Source organism: Excalfactoria chinensis, chromosome 11 (genome assembly GCF_039878825.1).
Source record: "Excalfactoria chinensis isolate bCotChi1 chromosome 11, bCotChi1.hap2, whole genome shotgun sequence".
Classification (NCBI taxonomy): domain Eukaryota; kingdom Metazoa; phylum Chordata; class Aves; order Galliformes; family Phasianidae; genus Excalfactoria; species Excalfactoria chinensis.
Window position 1 is genome coordinate 4,022,792 of NC_092835.1, and position 22,959 is coordinate 4,045,750.

General features: G+C 42.0%; 1 protein-coding gene across 2 annotated transcripts in view; it reads right to left on the reverse strand.

Moving 5' to 3' along the window:
- The window catches only part of PLCG2 (phospholipase C gamma 2), a 55,751-nt gene extending 33,325 nt beyond the window's left edge, over positions 1–22,426 (reverse strand). Inside the window, exons 1-5 of one of the 2 annotated variants that reach the window (XM_072346268.1) lie at positions 22,331–22,426; positions 17,785–18,025; positions 5,143–5,283; positions 3,068–3,161; positions 2,210–2,257 (exon numbers count right to left, since the gene is read on the reverse strand). In XM_072346268.1, coding sequence (XP_072202369.1) covers positions 2,210–2,257; positions 3,068–3,161; positions 5,143–5,283; positions 17,785–17,980 — 479 coding nt within the window. In that variant the 5' untranslated portion in view covers positions 17,981–18,025; positions 22,331–22,426. Of the gene's footprint in view, positions 1–2,209; positions 2,258–3,067; positions 3,162–5,142; positions 5,284–17,784; positions 18,026–21,497; positions 21,639–22,330 lie in introns of those variants that run through there. The other variant, XM_072346267.1, reaches the window with a different exon arrangement.
- Positions 22,427–22,959: the final 533 nt, after the last annotated feature.

Here is a 22,959-nt window from a genome sequence, read left to right on the forward strand (position 1 = left end):
CACTCAGCTCAATAACAGCATCACAGATGGAATAAGCAAAGAGTCTTGAGAGCCTGATTAGAAGTAAGTAAAGATGGTGGAGAAAAAAGAAAGAGCAAGACTTCATCCACCCAGCAACACCAAGTTGATACACCAGATAATCCATCCCATGCAGCTCCATTTCAATGGCCTGCTACTCCATTTGTCTTTGGATAGCAAAGAACAGAAATTAGGCCTTGTATTTTAATATAGAGTTTTATACTTTGGGCAGGTACTGGTATGAGGACTCAAGGAGGGCACAGCATTAAAACAGGATGTGTGAAGGGCATAAGGGCAATTTCTAGGCTGGAAGATGAAGGGAATAGCAGCAAATTAAAGTAGGGAAGAGGTGAAAACACAAACACATCTATAGGTGCTACAGCCGATGCTCACAAGACATCAGTGCAGTACCAATAGTACTCAAGAAAACAAGGCTAGGGTGCTCTGCCTTGACCCCTGCTCCAATTCATTAGCCATTAACTCTACGGAATCACAGGATCAGAACAGAGTAACCTGAAAGAAACAAAAGCAAGTAGCATCTAGATTAAAAAAAAAAACACTTGTATTCCAACTGTGCCCATGGAATCAACTGCTCTGTGAGAGATCCTCATCTCTACTATGCACAGAGAGAAAACTGCAAAACAAGAAAGAACTTAGCCAAAATCTATGCCAAAGCCAGATTAGAGGTCAGGAAATGGCTTTCTGCCCTGTCGCCAGATCTCTGGAAAAAAACTCCTTGTAGGAGCAAGAATGAGCTCTCTGCTTGCTCCCCAAACACCAAGTACAAGCAGTTTACTTTGGCTTACGAGCACAAGCCAAAACAAAGAGCTGAGGCTTCATCACCACTGGCAAAAACTCAGCACAATAAATAGGACTTGCCTGGAATCCTAACCTTTACAATCAACCTCCCTAGAAACTACAGCACTAAACAAAATGAAGCTCAGCTCATACTCCTTTCCTGAAGTTCTCTAAAAGCATGAATCATCTACCAGGAGAACAAGGAACTGCCCTCCCCACCTGCAAACCCCCTCAAATCTCAGCAGACTGCCTTGCAGTGAAGAAACAACGCTCCAGCACCTCTTCAGCAGGCATACTGTCAGCTACAGCCTCTGAACCTTAACATCTGCTTCTGCTTCATGATCCCCCCACCGAAACACCTCAATTGTGAGCTAGTTTTACAAAACACATCAGGAGGTGTAAGCCAGCATCCAGTCAAGGCCCTTCACTGTTGTGGGCAGTTCTGAAAACACCATTCTTCGAACTGTGTCTTGGTTCACACCAAAGCCAGCAGCAAAACGCCACAGGCTGCCTGCAGAAGGGTGTTATTTCCTGCAATAACAGTCTTATTCACACAATGACACATCACACTATTTTGTTTTAAGGAAAAGGTCTAAATGAGAGGAAACACTTGTTCTTTTCCAGAGTTCGAAAAGAAATAAATATTACAAAGAGCAAAATCATGGTAATGTAATATATATGGAAGAAAAAAGGTTAATGTTCTTCCCAGTGTTGCACATGTTCTGGCAACTTTAACCAGAAGTGTGCAGCTGAATACATTTAGAAAGTCCCTTCTGTTGTGCAAAAGCTGCAAACCCACTGCACACACTGAGCTAAAACAAAGTCCTGAAACTCAAGCATATGAAGCAACACAGCATGTGAGAACCTACAGCCCATGGCACCTCTTCACACGAAAAGCATCAGTGATGCTCTGGCCTATCTGAATATGTGTCAAAGATACAAACCCAGGTTATCTAGCCCAACTGCACAAGAATTTCACTCAACACAGCAAGCCTTCAGAAAGCACAACAAAACAAACAACCCCAAAAAACAACCAACATACAACCAAAATTTTTGTCCTCATTCCAACTAACTTACTTTCTCTCTGTAGCTATCATCAAAAATGTCTTTGGTTTCCCACTGTTAAAGGAACTTTTTCCCACAGTACTACCCTGTCACAACAATGCCCCTCCTCTCCCCCAGTGCACTCAATGAGTATCTCTGTTATCTCCCTCTAAACACCTTGTTCTGTTCTTGCTCTGACCCCCTGCAGGAAAGAATTCATGTTATTGCTTGGGGCAGCCCTCATCTCTGGATGCATATGACACTGCCTGATATTTATTTCTATGTTAGTTCTATGTTAGGGCCTGCAATAAAAGTTCATTAAAAAGAACATAAAGAGAGAGTTTCTTACCTATTTCTTCTAGTCTGATCAACAGAATAGATCTGCTTTCTCAGCCAGCTTGGGGGAAAGGAGGAAAATGGGGGAAAAATAGAGTTAATCTGAGAGTAATAAGGAAAATATAACAAATGAAATATCAAAATCTAGAGATGAAATTCAACAGAAGCATTTAAAAATGAGAAACTGCATGTCTTTTGACAAAGCAAAAATATTTTCAGCACAGCATCTAAGCTTTCAAACAGTTTTGTAACTGTATTTCTGTATATGTACTTTTTTTTTACTGCTTGATACTACATTTTAAAGCCAGATAAACAATACAGGAAAGGGAAGGGTGTGCACGGAGCCAAAGAACGAACAAACAGAACTATAAAATGTAGCTTGCTACAGTGGACCAAGACTTCAGCTAACCCAAACCAGAGTTACTCAACCAAGTCAATGATTTATGCCAGCTGAGGCTCCTGACTCAAAGTTCTGTTAATATGCTTTTGGTTAAGTAGACTTTGAGGACAGAGTATATCCATGAAACAGGTAATAGTGGTTCATCCTTAAACAGAAAAGTCAGCAGTGATGAACAGCAGTCAACTGCAGAACCAGTGTTAGAAGCATGTCAAGACAATCCACATTCTGAACATAAGTAGTTTCAAGTGTGGTATCTTCAGAAGCACTAAGGGTGCAATTGCATGTATATAAAAAAATATGCATGGGGAATTTCCATTTGACTTTTTTGTCCCATCAACTAACTGGAAAGTTGTTGTTTCTTAAGGTAACTGGCAAGCATCACTGGTTGCACCTTAAAAACTTCTTTCAGGTTTTCTCCTTTAAATCCCAAAGAAATGTTAAGTCTCGCAATGTGAAAAAATGTCTGCATACCTCTCTGTGATTGCAGGTGTCGGAGCTCTCATGACCTCTTGATACAAGATATTCAAGCCACACAACCATTTATCAGCATCATCCTTAGAATCAGCTGGGAAAGATAAAAATGCTGTGAGAAAGTAGGACATAACTTACGAAATCTAGCCAAACCCCAGTACAAAGAGCTGCAGGTCAACCTTCTTTTTTGATAAATCTCATTGCATGGCTTCATGTTGCTAATTCTAGAACTAATAATATAGAGCATAAATTTGGGGGTGACAGAGTTAATCCTAGCAGCTCTGTCTTTTAAGAGGACAACAGTTCTCTGTATCATTTAACACCACCACTTGGTAATGTTTGAGCACAGCAGAAGATTGTGGACTGCATTCTGGATTCAGCTTTCCCTGGCAAACGCCAATTAAACTGAAATCAGTTTGGGGGGCCTTGGATGAGACACTGTCTTCACAGCTTTCAGTTGGGCAAAGTCTAATACTTTTCAGAATGCTGGCTCTGAACCAGCATGATGGCATTCTTCAATTAAACCAGTTCTAACAAAACTGCCATGGAGGAAGGCTGCGTGGGGTGTTAGAGGAAATCAATCCGAGGTACCTGGCCCAGATGTACTTAAGCATAGCTTCTTATGCTCACTTCTCAGGCCTCATCCAAAAATGGTTAAATGATCTGGAGTTAGATATCTATTACACTGGATTTGTCACAAGCACAACCTTTCCAGCACATCAGATTGGAAAGGTTTCCAGAGCTGTGATTTATAAGCACTTAATTCTCAGACACACATGTAAGCTCTGTTAGCTTACCTGGAGTATACAGTTTCTATAATAAAAAATGATCATTAAATAAAAAGGAAGGTACGTTAGTGTTACAGTACCTAGGAAAACACTCCTCTTTTTCCCTATGAAGATTTTGCAACAACTTTAATGAATAAAATGGACAGGCACATTTCTGCACAGGAAAGAAAGAAAGAACTACCGCTGTGAATAAACCGTCAGCATGATTCTAAAGTGAGTTCAATTACAAACTTTTCAGAATAGAATCCCTTCACAAACTCCATCAGTCAGAAACCATATTCAGTCTGCACTATAAAAACCAATATCCTTTTTCGTTTCAAAATCTTTCACTTTGCCATCCTAAATAATCTCACCTGAAAGAAGTGCTCCAAGCCTTACCCAAGATACAGGAAGCACCATTTCTTTATTTCCCATCAATCTCTTCACTTTAAATTTACCACCTTCCAATTTTATTTGTGGTCCCCTAATCCTCCTTTAGAAGAGGTTTAGTATTATCAAGCAACTCCCACCCACACAAACTATAACCTCATTTTCAAATTAGCCTGTTCATAAGTAATAGGAAAGTTTCTGTGATACAGACCTAGTCTAACTCTATGGATACTGTTTCCATTATATTGTTTGGCCATACTGAAAATGCCAGGGCAGTATTTTGCTCTCGTCTTTAACGCAGCCAGATCCTTTGCTGCCTTTAAAGAGGTCAACATCATCCCTGCTCTTCAGCACTGAAAACTTTACAAGAGAGATTTAACCAGGTTCTACAGATGATTGAGCACATCAGAAACTATGCTAAAAACCTCTGGTATATCTGTCAACGTGATCTCAGGAAGTGATATATTAACAGAAGTATATACTAAGAGGCATGTTATTTATTAGTGCTTTAACAGTAGTTGTCTTCTGATAAACAACAAGCATGAAAGTTCCTAAAACACACAGAGGTGTTGGCCATTACAGTGCAAGACATATTGTGGCAACTGACTCACGTACTACATCCACAAGTTATACAACTGTTCTGTTTAGACAATATAAGGAAAAGTCTCACACAATACACTTTGATGGCAAAACATTACAAATGCGTCAGTTCGCAGATGATTAGGGGCCAAGTAAAAGGTTTCAGGCTTTAAGCATTTGGTGCACTCTGTCAAAAATCATAATATTCTTTGCATTGTTATTCATTAGTGTATTTGACTGTTTAGTAGTTAGGTTTAATGTTGCCGTGTTCAAACGCCCCCTTGTTTGAACACGGCAACAGTTTAAGGAGAAAAAGAAAAGTGAAAAAAACAAGTTTACCTGCTAAACTTAAGGTACTGAGGACAAACTGGGTACCATAAAAAATAGTGAAGCAGTGTTCTTCTCTGTGTTTTGCTTTGCATCGTTCAAAGTCCTTTGAATTCTTTCCCGGGCGAATTTCCTTTATTTCCATCAGATCCACTGAAAGCAAACAACAGTAAGTCATTCGGCAGACCTGCACTTACCTTCCAGCAGAGCCTGAAACAGCAAGACAAAAAACTCAAAACATGTATCCATATATAATATATGTATATTGTTATAGATGGTTATATGACAAGAAAGGCCAATTGCACCAGCTTGCAATCCACAAATAAACAACTCAGTGTATTACTGACCAGAAGACAATAGCAGGGAATGACCAAAAGAAGAAGAAAAATAACTTCTGTTCTTATCATATGGCTATCACTGACTATCAAGGGACAAAGGTTATACATAGAGTCCTTTTGGGATATAGAGGACGTGTTTTCACAAATGAAATTTATACTGAACAAGAAATTTCCAACTGCCAACTGTTCAGAGACAGAAGAATGATACAGGTTCTAATTTACCTATCTAAAAAGTATGCATCACATCTTAGAAAGTCAGCTTGCTTCAGCACACTCGGTAGCACCTGTATGAATACACTGAACAAGTGTATCTGGCACCCTCCGGAAAGTAAAGAGAAAATGCAGCCTAATAATTAAAGCATTTACGAGCCTTTTCCCAGCCACCTCCAAACAGGCATCTGTCCTTCAATGTAAGCTGCTGTAGCACCTTCAATTTGATTACGGCATAGCTAAGTGGGAACAACACATAAGCTTGCATTTTCTCAAGTCAGCTCCCTTTTTGTCCAGCCTTTGTTATATTGCCTACATAAGAACAGCGAGACGGCACTGAAATAGAAATATGTGTAGTCTCAAGATAAGATACTTATTAAAAAACTTAGGAAGTGGCTTGTTCTGCCTGTGAACCAAACAAGTGGCTCTTCCCACTTCTGGACAATCTTGAGTTACGAGCTGCAGAATGAAGAGTGAAGAGAAACGTTTAATGGCTGTTCTTGAAATGTGTTTATCAAACCTAGCAAGATCCAAGGAAAATAACCGAGGGTTTCTGTTCATGCACTTAAGAACTCTATAATATGAAAAGCGAGTTTTAATCAAACACCTCATCACAGTTATTAACACATAATGGAAAAGAAGCTCGGTTGCCAACAGGGTGGAGGAGCTGAACACTGGTTAAAGCTTTGGCCCATTATCACTGCACTTCTATGAAGCCAGTGTATGCAAAGGAGGGGGACACAAGCAAAGACATCCACCAACAGAATGCTAATAATGAAACACTCATTTATTCATTTTTTTTATTCTTTACAAAGTATCCCAGGCCAAACTTCCCATCCTACACCCCTTATTCTTTGACATTAAACAACCTCTCTTGGGAAAGCAAGACCTTAAATGTCAACCTAAATCATCCTTAAGACACAAGCATCTTTCTTGAACTAGCAGAATTACCTTCAAGAAAGAGGGTAGTTAATGTCTCAGCCTCTTCAGCCACTCTTTCAAGCTACTAGATCATATCAAAATATCTGGATGGACAAGAGCCCTAAGTTTAAGTGTAACCTTCAATAATAAAATCATGATGTAACCATAAATGATCTACAACCAGAAGTTCTTCCTGATGACTCAAATCTTCTGACAGTCTCACTTAGCAGTGTACCTGGATACACATCCCAAAATGCCAGCAGCTGAAAAAGACAGGCTAAGCCCACTCAATCACATTCATCACTCAGGATGCAAACAAAGTACTTTAGTGGCCACTGTATACAGCATGGGACTGTACACCATGCTGGCTCATGCTGATAATGAACAAGAACAATGCCAGGTATATTTTCTTGCCCTTCAACCAACAAATCTCTGCTGAGAAACAGTTTTAACTTGAAAGCAAAGCGTACCTTTCATTTCAAGCTCCCATAAATCCATGCAGACAAAACACCACACCACAAGGAGCCCCTCAAAGCATAACCTATGAGCAGCGATAGAAGTTTCACAATCTGCACTGCTGTTGTCATTTCAAGTGGCTCTTACCTCATCCAGGCCTCTGAAACAAACACGCAGCCTTGCTTAATGTCTTCCCTCAGTTACATAAGCACTCACTGCACTCCTTTGCTTTGCCTTACAGCCTTTCAGCCCTACCATTCCACTCTCTCGTGTGAATGTATGTGTGTGTACTTACATGCACAAGGATATTTGCCCACACAGCTTGCACGGTGGTACAGCTAATCTTACATTCTTGTTTTACTCACACTGCTTTAACGTCTGGACTATGGTGGTAGATGTTGTTAACAACAGAATAAATGTAAATTATTTTTCTTACAAGGGCTAGTAAGCAATTTAGAGAAAACTATACCATCCTCTTAATGTGTAGTAATACTGAAGTGTTGGAATTTGTTCATATAATAAGGCCTTACAAAAAATATATTGCTCTTATGGGATTTATCGTGTGTTCTTTAGAGCAAGCTCAATAAATATGAGTCTATTTCATAACACTGTTAGGAAAGTTGGGGGGAAAAAAATCAGAGAGGCAAAGAGAGAGACACGCACAGACAGGATATATTCGGGTCTCAGCTAAGCCCTGCTGTCCCCCCACAGGGACAAGAGCTGCCAGCACCCTCCGGCCAACACCCACTGCATCCGGAATGGCCGATCCCAATGATCCAAGAAGGGAACAGCCAGGAAAAGCAGCAACATGTTTCAGACTCAGATTAGTAAACCAACTGCACCAAGCCGCCTGTTACTGTGAACTTATTATAGCACAATCTGCCACCAAACAGTTAAAATACAACTTCATGCCTATGCTACAACTAGCAGCGCAGTGCCTTAGATACTCTGTCTTCTTACTGCCTTGATCTTATGGAACCTTCTCAATCTCACTTGCAAATTGCAGTCATTTTCTGACCTGGCTTCATGGACAGATATTCCTGGAGCCTAATATGTCTAAAAAAAGCTCAGATCTGGACATATGCGGCTTGCAAATTGTAAGATCAAGTACAATAGGCTTTCAAGTGCAATTTCCAAGTAACAGTTTAATATTAATGAACCTCATAAGGAAACAGTTCAAAATGTGCTCTGTAGAGGAGCTGACTAACACCCAACAAGATAAGGAGGACACTGTTAATGCATTCATTAAGATACCAAAGAGTTAAGAAGCCAAGTGCCACTCAAAAATCCTACAATGCCAGCTCACATTTCATCCATTCTTCTATGTCATTCCTTCCATGGGTTAAAAGAATCTTCCTGGCAGTCTCAGCAGTCCCCTATTGATTCTGACAGCTCTCTCAGGTGACTGTTTAACCAGACTGGACTCAAAGGCACCCTCAGTTCCCGTTCTGTTTCAGGCTCCTGTCTGGATATGCAGTTTTCACTGCATTTGTGGCAGTTTAGTGCCTGAAGGAGCTGCATGTCTGCTCTTGATGTTGTGTCTGGTAAATCAGTTAATTCAATGGATCATTACACCACTACAAAACAACTTTCCAAAGACTGCACTGAACAACTAAGAGTCCCTGTGAGAGCTCTTTACAGCCACAAACTTAACCACCACCTTTTGATCCACATCACCACTGATCTTCACTCAAATAACTTGGCAGCAAAGATCATGAACTGCTGTTACCTTTCTTTTAGCTACCCCAGGAGGCAGATAGGAAAACAGAGCTTGGATTTCACTACAGAAGGTGCAGGTGCATGACGCAAACAGCACTGCAGAAAACATTACATTGTTGTATATGACAACACTGTGCTGATCATTCCAGGTACACTTTAAACAGGAACAAACCAGTACTGCTACCCAAAGGGAATGTTTTGCCTCCTTCCTAGCACCCACACATCACTCATTGCTTGCAGGAAGCACAACTACTCAGTGGCCAAGCAGATAACTGTGCAAAGGAACTTTGCTTAACATCAGCCAGTGCTAACAGTAGAACTGCAATACATCAGCTGGAAGCGACCGTGTAAGTTTATATTAAGAAAGCATGCTTTAATACATGAAACACATTATTTACTTCATTAGGTATTTTCAACAAAAGTTCCCAGAAGTCTACAGGGGAACTACTGGCAATGTTTCAGAAGGGAAGATAAGAGATTCTGATCATCCAAACGGCACAGACTCAGACACAAGGGTGGGCATTCTCCGTAAGAATATCTTTGCATTTTGATGTGTATATATAGTAATGTTCTGCACAAGCATTTCAGAACCAGTTTTCAGAATCCACATCTTTTCAACGATTTGCATTACAAAATATGCTAAAGAAGGTTTCATTTCAGAAAGGCAGAAACTACCTCCTTCCAGATAGGCAATGTGCAAATGAGTTCCCGTTGAATGAAGAAGGCCTTCAGTATCCTTTTGCAAATGGATTTCACTGTGGTTTGTGAGGACAATGACTTTGGTCTTGGTTTTACAGAATTAAAGATTAACCACATAAGGTGTGTCTACTGTTTTATTCAAAACAGTGGTGAAACACCGTGTGCAGTTCCAAAGAGAAAAAAAAAGGGAGGCTTCTCTCACAGAAGGGCAAATTCATATGAAGGAAGAAAGCTGAAGCACGTGAGTACAGAAGTGGTATGCAAAGTGATTCAGCACATACAAACAGTGAAATTGAATACGACATGCAGTGGCCCAAGGAATTACAGCTAAGTCACAGGAGTATCTAAAAGCACACTTTGCAAGGATGCAATGCAAGAAACGGCATGGTGGGTCTTGGCACAGCACCTGAGTACCTTCCCAAGGGGTCCTCATGTCACACAGAGCCACCATCTACAGAAGCAGTGAATTATCATCCTACCAATGATAGCTTCACCTTATGAATTAACAACTCCTCGCTGCACTGCTCAGCAGAGCAACAGCACATTACAGCCCTTCTCCATTTGATGGGCCCTGAATTCAAAGGGCCGCAGACCTCAAATGGCTATTGGCTTCATATTAAAAAGCAAAAGGCACCTTCAGAAAATGGGAAAAAAAACATACAAGTGCCCATAAAAGCTGACAATCTACTCCCTCAAACAAAACAAAAAGGTTGCCACGCAAAACTTGATCAACTCCATTAGCAGTGCTCTGGTCTGCAAAGGTCACCAGGCTGGATCTCCATTTCACTGGCCAGCCACAACAGGAACTCCGGTCTTTGTAAACTAGCATTAAACACCACAAAACTGAGCTGCTGAAAAATGATTTGAAAACAGCTAAGGGCTAAAACACATTCATTTTTTCATTTGACCACAGAAACCATGGTCTAAATTCTCAGCTGGGGGCTCACACGAAGATCTCCTGGGTAAGAACAGAAACACAACAGTTTCAACTTAGCAAAAGGTGAATTTTAATATCTTTTCAAAATGCTGCTCCACAAAGAGCAAGAAGTAGATTCACTTTTTGCAATGACATTTTGTTCGTAGCAGTTTTTAGAATGCAAAAATAGAACGAAAAGGACAGAATATGATTGTGGAGCATTCAGTCGGAGTTTTGTCTGTTCCTACTGTTTACTTATTACTACGTGGCTGAAAGAGTATGGAAATTTAGACAGAAAACAATAGCAACAACTGAAAATTATCAAGAGGAAGTCTAACATTAAAGCCAAAAGAAGCATTTCACGCTTCTCTGCAAAATATGTTGATATTCACTACTTCTCCCAGAAAGGTAGAGGGGCTGTAAATGTTTATATATATTTTCTCCAAAGAGAAAGAAATACAGGTTTTCCACAACAGAAAAAGTTCTCATCGACATCCAAATTTTACCAATTAAATGACTGAGCGAATTAACTTGGTAAAGAAAATCCCTCAACTATGCTTAAGAAAGTGAGCAACTTCTATAAACAGCATCTTAGGCTCTTGCTGGTCTGACAGCTGACGGGGTGCTTAGGACCAAAACGCGCTCCCTTCAGCACATCATTTTAGCAGGGATACTAAAAGCAAATTCAGCAAAATTTGATATCAGGGACAGCATTCTGCAGGATAAAATTCCCAAAATACAAGAGTAAAGATCTAAATAAATAGCTTGTTACTTAGAACGGCACCATCTGTGGCAGCAGACATAAGCTTGCCATTATATTAGTTACACATCCCTGCATTTCACCTCAACCTGTAAATCGCACTTGGCCTGATCTGCTCCAGTTACCTACATGACTACATTATAGATGCACTGCTGCTCCAGGGAGCGTTGATTATTATCCAGGTGCAGCATTCTGCAGAACTGTGCTTTCTACTTGGCAGTGTAACAAAATCTGAAAACAAGCACAGCACAATCCTGCAGGTAAGGAAGAAACAGAGTAGTACCCACAGGTCTAAACTCTACATACAACATGAATTTACTGAGTTAGTTCTCTGTTTCTTTCACTCCCTTTCTTTCACAAATCATTTGTAACATTAAATGATTTTGAGATGGTAAATGCATTGAAGAAGTGAGCTGCAGTCATTTTGCCCTACAAACTCTGAGGAAAAAAAAATAAATGCAGAAATAAAATAAGAAGATAGCATGAAATTACCAGCTCGTGTTAATTCTAAATTAAAACGTTATTCACTGTATGTCTAACGTGTTAATTTAAAATGAAAAAGGCATAAGGTATTCCTGCTACATTGATATACATCTGGACTGAAGATATGTTAAACTGAAGTACATCAGTAGTTACAAAAGCCTCAGTTTCAGCAAGCTTTATTCCTGTGCTTCACACATTTGCCATGATGGCATCATGGATACCATAGAGCATAAATTCTCCTAGCTATGAATCATCATTTCACAAAAGGATTGATGGAGGAGCATGCAGAAACTCCCATGTTTTCCAGACTCAGCTGTCACAAACTTTCCCTTAACAGCTCTCCTTAAGGCACTTCCCATCAGTAAAGAACAAAATACCCATTCCAGCTCACCTTTCGGAAGACCTACAACTCTTCAAGTACTTGCTACACCAACTTAGATACCATAACCTCATTGTGCCTTAGTTTATTCATGTGCACCTAAGTATGTACATCATGACACCAAGAAATATTGGAAGCTTTATTTGTAGTGCTGAATACACACTCCAAGTCAGCAAACACCAGGTGCTGGACACCAAACATATCTCTTGGCAGAACACTGCCTTCAGCAGGTCCCACTCCTGGTCACCCTTCCCTTCCTCTCTGCTTTTCACAGCTGCCAACAAGTTCTCTGCAGCTGTGGTCAGCCTGCAACAGCTTAAAGAGGAGAGAGCTTAAAGAGCAGCACAGGCGTGACTGAGGAGCCACCACGCAGACCCGTGCACTGCTGTAAAGGGTTTATATGCTACACAACCACACAGCATAACTACAGGAAGTGACACGCTGAGCAGCGCACTGCAATAATGTCACAGCTTCACAGTCATACACACAGCATGCAGAAATTAGCATTTGCCAGAAAAGAGCCATTACAAATTAAATAAGCAAATCAATTCCCTCCATACCAGGAAACTGAAACTTTGTTTTCTGATGTGTTGATAACACAAACATCAGTTCAGCTCTATTCCTGTAACCAAGATCAGTACTTCTGAAATTACAAATCCATAAACTCAGTCATAGACCACCAAAACCTATGGGTACAAGATCCATGGACATGTCATACTGGGTCTCATTCAAGGCACATGTATTAATACCACGATGCAATACACAAAGCACAACGGGGAAAAGAAGTAAGTAAATAAAAGACTCAAGGGCAAAAACATTGTCATCAGAAGTTAAACCAATGCTTGGCCACCGATGGCCTGGTTACTTAAGATTGAGAGCTCCAATATTCTGAGCCCCACCAGGAGTCCCATAGCCCACCTAGCAAACATTATCCTTGTAGTTTAAAAAAACAGAGGACAATGCACAATAAAAATGAATGCCTTTAGTAAGTAGAATGCAGAAATTTTTGTAGCCAGTACCTACAAGTGTTTCCCTCAGATGACTTCAGAGCTATGAGGGCATCTAAGACATCTCTCTCTGTACAGAACTGTAGCAAGATGACAAAAAACAATCCAGGCATGGGTGAATATGGCAACATCTAGAACAGATCTGTTCCCTTCAGCTTTTTGTAGAGCTCTCTGCAGATCCATGCAAGGAAGCACATGTCACTGGCACTCATTTCAACATGTTAATGAAATCTTGCATGCCAAACATCTGTGATTACAGCTCTTCTAAAAGGTGTGTGTTGCTCCCCTTCTAACTATTTCAGTTTTGCTCAATGGGTTCATTGGACCCAAGTGAATCCAGGAAAGGCATGTGTAAGATGACAAAGAATGGCAGCACCAGGAACCTTCTTGGCCTCTGCTAAACCTAGATAACTTTGGGTCAGGCAACTCCACTCTTTCCATTGCTGACCCTTCCTCTCATTTAAAAGACAACCTAATGCTTCCAAAGAACGTAAAATCTGGACAATTTGTATGTATCTTTTCTTGAAAGGTGCTCATGTATCAGCCTCTTCAAACACTGCAGGTTATAAAGAAAAGAAAGCCACCTCACCTAGTCTGTGTTTGGTCCTACAACACGTTACATGTTCCAACAGCAAAATCACAGTAAACCCAAGAAAGGGAAGTCACACAAGAGGATCTGAGATTCCACACATAGAGAAAAATCCACAGCAAGCCTGATTAGCTCAGACAAACTCAACAGCTACGTTGTCCTCATGAAAACAGAACCATCACTCAAAAACTTCTTTGGCTGCACAGCTGTGCAGGACAGAAAGCCACATACACGGGTTGTCCACAGCATTCAGACAACCACAAATGTGCAGCTCTTTCCCCTCCCTTGCAGGTGGGCAGGGAGGGCTGACACTAAAAGGAGAGGTGGTACGTGAGGCTCCTTCAAGGGAAACAGCGAGGTCAGAATGTGGTGTGTTTTGTGCAGCCTGATCTGCAGAGCTAGAACTAAGCACCAGCTGAAACAGGACTTTGTGCTTGCAAAATTAAGAAGCTGTATAGCACCATTCAGCTCCAACAGAATGCTCAAGGTAAAAGAAATTACCAAGACCCTCAGATGCTCTATTAAAGTAAGAGAACTTCCATGACAAGTATCAGTTGAAAACTTGGCTCCCTGATCTACTGTTGAGATAGCATATCCTACTAAAAGGACACAGATAACCTGCACTATTTCACACAGAGGACAATGCAAAGATTTCACACCAGTTCCTTTTTGTTAGAAAATCTCTTTTGTGGATGGTGACACAACTCTTTCGGATGGCCAGTGGAATATCCCCAGTACTATGGCACTGCACAGTCTAAGCCACACAGCAAAGAAGAATGATTAAACCAGATTTCCTTGTCCTGGTATATCGTCACTCATCGCCACAGCAAAGGCTTGGCTGACAGCTTTCTCTGCAGGTAATGTGATTAAAAACATGCAGAACTACCACACTGAGAGCCACAGGGTTGTCTAAACATTTCTATCAGCATAGCTAATCCTACATCTCCCTGAACAGACCTTTTTAATCCAAATAAAAGTAGCTGCCTTATCGTTAGCGTGAGGCTTAACTTAAATCCCTTCCAAAACAACACTAACCAAACTGAAAAAAGTCCTTGTAATAACCCGAGGGTTCATCCACAACAAGCACTGAGCAAAATCACCTCCACTCATTTGTGCTCTTATTTCCAAAATCCACCGTGCTGACAAACATCCAATACACAGTGACACATTCAGTCATTACTGTATCTAACCATACCATGCTCTCCTGGATTGCTACAGTTACTGTACTACTCTCACCCTTAATAAATACCAATTCTTACTGGAGTGCCACACATGGAAATAGCAACCATTAAAATTCACGTCACAAAAACTACATATTGAAAAGCATTACTCAGTATTAAAGCACAGGATACGGAACAACAATCTAAAACTTGAGATCATAATCCCATGCCCTTTGCCACGAGATATACGTATACACTGAGAATGTGTAAGGTTTTTTTATGCTTCACAAAGTCAACACAATCCAACGGTGAATTTTTGGGGTCATTCATATGTATGTTTATACATACACAAGTGGAAACAATTTTTCTCTTATCATCAAATTGGTTGTAGCTTTTTAGTACAGCTCCAGAGAACTAAAAACTTTACTTCCCCCTATTGCTGGTACTCAAGAAGCCTATGCTTTAAGTTACTAAATACACATAAAGTATATATCCATAAGTATTCCAGTTTTCAAGCAAAAAAAAAGGAAGCCTGGGCCTCAGACTAAAAAAGCAATAGCAAATTTATTTAAAAAAACAACAAGAAAAAAGATTTCCTTCCTCTTCAGCAGAAACGCTGTCAGCAAGTTAAAGCTGCAGTGACTTTCATTTCAAGTAGATAGACCCTTTCCAACAGTTCACATATAGCGTTTCTGAAGCAATGCCTGCAAAATAATTCTGAGGGTTAAGGAAGGTTCTTTGATTTTTAAGATAAGTATAAATAATATTGTGCATATCTGTGCAAATGACACACTCCCAGTAAGTCATGTTCTCAGATCTGAAGTTTCCATTGCTGTGCAGGTCACTTACATGTTGCTGAGTTAAAATAACTGCTATAGCACTGGAACTTTCAGGCAGAGAGGCAGATGGCCTTTGGATAAATTGCAGCTCTATAGTTGAATTCCCTGTTCTGGTAATGAGTGCCAGTGTGTGTCTGGAGGCAAGTCATTATCCTGCTGGATTACCCAGGTATCAGAGTCTAACATAATATTCACCTTCTCTGTAAAGTGTCAACATCTCTGTGCAGAGCAAGTGATTTAATTGATGGGATGCAGCACTACGCACACACCTCTTTAGGTCTGCCTACTTTGTTCAAGTGGCTGCGGCAGTCTTTACCTCCATGATCCCATGATATTTTTGCCAGAGGACTCTAAGGCCTCATTCACCCACCACGTGGGCATTTCCCAATTTGTTCTAACCCATGCATAACCCTAGCTTTTATTTACCAAGTACATTCAAGCCATGCTCGCATAACTGAATTACTCCTCCACACAGAACTCGGTTTTCAGCACGCTTCATTCCAGGATCTGAGCATATCAGAACTACTGAAGTACTTGCATTCACACTCATAATTATAGGAAGGGATAATTACCCTCATTTTACATGAGTAACTGAGGCACAGCAAGACAGTTAATTAACGTTAATGAACATCTCCAGATCTGCTTGCTTTTTCCCTGAACACCACATACGAGCACGTTTTCACCACCAGTGACAAAAACCATTCTCATAACAACCAGCCTTTCGTTTCATTCCAATAGATTTCCTGTTTCCAGGCCATTCAAGGAACCAGACAGGAGCCAGCAGAAACAGCAGCAAGTAGAAATTCAATGCTTGTAAGTAGCATGAAGTGAAGTTACACAGACAATATGAAAGTTATGCACGTTCCTAGTGCTCGTCTGCACTAAGAACTTTTAGTTTACTGTAGATTTAGCAAAAATGAAGTTTCTAGAAATCCACAAATCAATTGTCAAACCTCATTCCCCTTCACCCCAGTTTCTCTCACATTACGGTGTAATTTCACACACACACACACACACACACACACACACACACACACACACCTCCACATGACCTTTCCCCTCACCCCAGTTTAATTCAGTCTCAGTTTCCCTCATGTTCTCAACCCCTCTTTCTTCTCTCAGGTCTGGACCAATTTGTCTCTTCTCAGTAAGTTCTAGTCTCACCTCTGGAACTCCCCACGCTATACTTAACTTCTTACTACACTACATCTATTCGGTCTTCACAATTCTCCACCTCTAAACTCCGATTTCTTATCATAATTTCAATTCCTAAATTCAGCACCCAGCTTCTCATATTATCTGAGGCCGAGCAATAAATGATTCTGGCAACTCAGACAAACCACTCTGTTCCTTTATTGAAGGCATTTAGCAGCTGCATGGGAAAATCATGGCCGCAACAGAATAAAAAAGTAAAATAAAATAGTTACCATGTGGTCATATGCAAATGCTGTAGTTACATTATAACAGTGGGAGTTGCAAGAACCCCAAAAATTGCAGGCTGAGCTTGGTTGGTATCAACCTTTTCAGTAAGAACTGAAAATTAGCTTCACTTTGTTTTATACCATGGCTTTTGCAGTCCTATGTAGCTACAAACACCACTTTTATTTCCCCACCTAGTTTAGATATCAGACAAAGAGGCACCGTCAACTCAAGACCTTCAAACCACCTCTTACATCTCACACCTCCACCCCCCCAAGTCACTGGTACTTTCCAACAATGGTCCTAAACATTGATTTCTATCCTGATATGGCAAATTCCTCAAGAAAACAAATTTGAATTCAGTTTCCTTCCATTTGGAAGCTTTTTCTCTAGGAGAAAGAAGAGGTAAAGAAGTAATGATCATTTCAAGCTGCAAGACCTCTTGAGCTTGATGCAAAATAGTTGTCACGCATAACAGAGAACCAAAGCACCGTCATACTAAAGGATGAAAACTTGGGAGGGCAGGATGTAGAGAAAAAGCATGTTAACCATCTATAAGCATAGCATTAGTTATCTAACTAACGAGCTGCAGAAGATTCTTCACCAGCACTGCAACTATTCAGCACATTCTTGTCACATTACCAACCTCTTCTTAGCCAAAAGCTTAATCACATTAACAAAGGCTCACTGAACAAATATTTGACAATTAGGTTAATTTACTATTAATTCCAAGTTCATGGACACTTTGAAAATACTCACAGAAACCTTCGATCTTGTCAGCTGTCTTGCTCCAGGCTACCTGCCTGGTTTCCATTATAACCTGAATAGTCCTTCTTTCTGGACTACTCTTCTTAATACTGAATACAGTCATAACAGTTCCCAGCTCCAGTGTCCTTTTGATTTGGCTTTTCTCATACTCCGGCAGCTCTCCATAATCTATACTCTTTCTGGGCATTTTTTTAGGCTTCTTTTTCAATCAAACTTGTATGGTTTCACTGTGCTGAAAAGGAAAAAAAAAAAAATGTCAGTATTTAAAACAGTATTTTTATTCCTTTGAAACCACATTTATTAAAATTAAAGATGCTGGTAGATCCATCCGTAGAATAGACTCCTTTAAACAAAGCTCAAACCCTGACTATATTTACCTTGATTTGATGACTTCAGGAGTCTCATAAGACATCAAAAAAGCATCACTTCAAGCCTAAGATCCTTTCAAGTATCAGATCAGCTTTTACTTACCATTTTACAGCAAGCAAAATGTCAGTAAGTCTTTGCTCATGGACATTTTTCTATTTGACAGAGATAGAATTAGCTGTTCTCAGTCATTCCTACAGAAGTTTCTTTATTGTTTTAGGGTATTTGTAGACTTGTGTGCCATATAAACTTTGTGAGTTCTATGTTATGGTAGAAGTTAAATCTTCAGTTCTTGATTGAAACTGAGGGGTAACTTAACTTCTGGAACTGCAAAATGTATCTGGAAAATGATTTTGTCCTTAGTATTATCAATCAAGATATCAGTATGGAAAACAATATTTGCAAGATATGAAACACAATCAAAACCTTTTTCCTCTCCCTAAGTTGTATTTATTATTATTATATTCACAACACCAACTTCAGACAGCCAAAATGCTGCACCCATGGTGAACCGCAGCAGGTTTGCTGTTCTCCTTGCCTTGTCTTAATACTGAAACATTAATTTACTGCTTGAAGAGAATTCCAAAAACCCAACAGCTAATTACAAGCTTGATTACTCCTCCACAGGATTATTTACAAACACAAAGCCCTAGAACCTGCTCTATCATCCACGTAGAGAGAATTGATACCACTTTTGCCCAAGCAGCAGGAGCTGTTGCCACACGGCTCCCAATGACTCCCCCTTAATTTCACCCCTGGGCAGGACAGGTCTGTGTCTCCTGCTGGATTTTCCCCCTGCCACAGCATCCCTGCTGTTCTCCTCCTATCTCCTCAGCCCACCACTCTCCATCACAGTTTCAGTTTCTGCACTGATAACTAATTTGTCCGTGTCACTTCTCGCTTCCCCTTGGTAACTTCTTCCAACCCTCCTCCCCCTCACCCCATGTCAGACTCCTGACCTGCGCTTCACTAAGGAGCTCTCTTTTCTGCTCTCTCATTAATACCACAAAGCTGTCTTTCAGTGTTGTCACTAACCAGTTTCGGTCCCATCTGTCAGACTCTGGTTCAGTGCAATCTTTCCAATCTCTTTTTCAATTCTACAACTTCAGTGAACACTGGGAGTTGTTTTAGGCTACCAGAGAAGTAAACACAAGGCCCTTCTTATTTGCAAAGTGGCCTCTCCTGCATCTAGTGTTTTGCTAAGAGTTACACAGATTATACCGTGTTTAATTAGCTCATTACTGTAAAGAAAAGGGTACTCCATTGTCCTACTGGTACTTAAAAAATACATATATGCCAATCCTACAACTGAGACTTCTGGACAACATTTAAGGATTGTACACAATGGCAGATTTCACTGATGCTTTCTGACTCCCTGGAGCAATTCAGCTTATCATTGAAATCATCACCAGTTGGCATCTAGCAATTTAGCCACAGTCATCTAACTGCAATGACTTGTAACATCAAAAATACAAGGAGAAAAGAAATACAGTAAGGAATAAAAGTCTTTGAAAAGCACATTGTTTTGCAGCTGTAAAATGAAACGTGTCTTAAAACAACATGAAAAGGAATTTCTAAACATACTAATTTAATAAAAGGCAATGAAGCATTTTTTTTGAGAGATTGGCCCCTTGGTACAAAGGAACTGCCACTCAGAGGTGGCTTCTTAAGCAGTTTCCGCTGAATATAATAGACTGGACTTCCTCTTTTAAAGTAGCTCTTTCTTTAAAAAAGAAAGTCAACACTGCTTTTAGCCTACGTAAAATCTTAAGTTAGAAGCCAGACTTTTAACTCACTGCGAAACAACACTGTAGCTGAGGACACCGACACCATCAGTAAGAAGGTGGAAAAAACAGCATAGAACCTCATCAACCAAACCAACCATTCCTTTGTTGTCTGTTTACCTGTTCCATAATTTAGAACAAACACCACAGAGAGCTTCCTAACAGTGCAACACACCAGACCTCCCAAAAGAACTAATAGAAGCACCTGATACCAGACCTAACCTTCTCAGCATTAAGAGGCTTCCAAGACACATAAGTATGTGCCCTTAGGCCTTCTTACGCCCTTCGCTGCATGATGTCTTGAATCTACAGTATCTCTACTGATTCACCCAGCAGAACTCCGCTATGACCCTGATCAACACAGTACCTGGTTGCCTCTAAATCAGTGAACCATGAGCTATAAGACACCTCTGTGCAAAGCAAAAGCATTGCCGCTCTTCTATGGAAACATTCCTGAAGTCTAAAGCAGAAAAATCCAAATGATTCAATGAGTGATCTGACAATCCCATAACATATAAGATCTCATTTAGGCACAGACACCAAAATATGAGTCTTTTCCTTCAATTGTAGGCAGCACAGGAGCAAAACTTCAATGCTGTTCTATATCAAAAGCAGCAGAATCAGCATTACCCATTATTTATTGTGTTGTGACACAACAGCAATTTCTACAGTGTCTTTTAGTGAAGAGCCTGAACACTCTGTACCAAGAAGTCAGAAAGGCCCACCGTGAGGAGCCAAGTGAGCAGACATGGAGAAAGATGCACTTGGTGCTATCCAAGAACCTGCATATTTAGTGTTAGTTCACTGCAGTACTTCTCAGTTTCAAAACCAAACCCTTATCTGAAGATCAGCCTACAATTCCTACCGTGCAGACATCTGATGAAACACAGAAAGAAAGCTGTAGACAGGTGAAACTGCAGACATGCAGGTTGGCAACAAACGTTTCAGACGAGCACAGCAGAACCGCTCCTGAGCCACAGGACACCGCAGGTGCCTTCCCTGCACACAAAGGCTGCTCAAAAAGCGGAATCTGAAGTCAGACTCGCCCCAATTTCTACATTTTCCCATGAGCTCTGGGTGCTGCCGTCCCCATTCTGCACGCGTCGCTGCACCCTCTGCCCCAGCCCTGCCTCCAGACAGCACCTCACCCAACCGGGCACAGCAGCACCACCGCGCTAACAACTAATACCAACCAACAGGCGGCTGTTTGCACGGAGCTTTGCAGAGCACGGGGAACCGAAGCGCTCGGTCACGCGGGACACCTGCTAGGCACCAAACGCCGGGCCGGGCTGCGGCTCTCAGCCCTGAGCCGACCAGGGGCTCCAGGATTCTTCCCCCTCCAGCAGGCCGGCCCGCAGCGGTGACAGCCAACCGCGAGGTGCCGGACGGCGCGGTCCCGTCGGCGAGCCCCCAGAATCTTCACCCCCTTCCCCCGCAGCCCCTCGCGCACATCCCGCCCAGCAGCAGCCCCTCGCGGCACTTTCCCTCCCCGCCCGCCTCCTGCTGCCCGCGATGCCCCCCGCACACATCCGGCTGGCCGCCCCGCAGCCTCACCTCCGCCGGCCGCGCGGACGACGCGGCGCTGGGCGCTGCCGGTGTCAGCACGGGGGTTCGGGGGGAAAACGGGGGGGATGGAGGTGGTGGCGGCGTCGCCGCGCCCGGCCGCGTCTCTCCGGGGCTCCCACTTCTGCTTCTGCCGTACCCGGGAAGGGGCGGGACACGTCACCCCGGCGGCCACCTCCTGGTGCGCGGGGCGGACGGGCGGCGCTGTCCGCACGGGTTCCCGTCCGCCGGCGCCCCCGTCCCTTCGGCGCTCCCGGAGCCGGTGCCATCCCGGCTCCCTGCTGCCTCAGCCGCCCTCTGAAGTGGGTTTCGCCCCGTATGAAGCCCCTACGAGGAGCTACGGTGGGCTGCCTTCAGGGGTCATCGACCTAAGCACCGAATAAACGATGACACGGTGTCGTGGCTTTAGGTGAAAGGCTTAAAATTCACTTAACGGGATCCACGGCCACATCCATCACACCACAACAACCCCAGCTTCTGGCCTGATTGGTTTTGATTCATTATTTTACCCTCTGCATGCAGAAATTACTGAAACAGTATAGTACCTGGAATGAGGTAGTGACAGCAAGTCCTACAGCAAACACCAGGAGCAATGCTGCCTCTCTGCAAAGGTCAGAAACAACTAAAATCATTCTTTGTATCCAGCAAAGCTGCCAGGAGAACTTGGGGAAACTCTTGCCCAAGTCATGTAGCAAACACTTGTTGTAGTTAAGATCCATGACAGATCAGGGCCAGAAGTAGGACTTCTAAGCAGGACTTCTCAGGACCAGAAACTGAAGAGTGCGTGCAAAACCACCACAAAAAGAAAGCCCAAAACCTTGTACCTCTGCTGTCTGAATCCCAGCCGTCAAATCCAGTGCTAGTGTGGATATGTTGGCAGTGAATCTCAGCCCAGGCAGCCCCTCCTGGTTCTGCTTCACGAGGCTCAGTACCAGCACGCTCAGCACGCTCCTCACCAGTCACACAGCACGGCTTCAGCACAGGAACTACCCTTGAGCAACCTGCAAGCCACACATGCACAGAGTTGGCCATCTTTCTGATAGTCAGTCATTGCTGCAGAAGTGAAGCAGCACAACAAAATATAGCAGCCTTAGGTGTAGACATACTTCAGTGTGGTTGGACTTCAGTGTTGTCCTGGAAGGAAGATTAAACTACCAGCTGCCAGCATCTCTTGTGCAACCTCAGACTTCAGTGATAAAACTCTCTTACAGATGGAGAACTGTGTAGAAGAAAATCATATCTTCAGTGGAGTTTGTAATGTGGAATCCTGTAAATGGCTGCTGTAACCAAACCTTAGCCATATAAATGGGGTAAGAAATTCTTAAAAAGACACAATAAAGGAGTGACTTTTGGAGACATCAGCTGTTGCTTGGTGCACCCAGAAGCATGAGTGCTTGGCTGCCCTCGCAGGCAGAAGATTGAAAGCCTCTGTCATAATCAGCAGCTCCTGCCA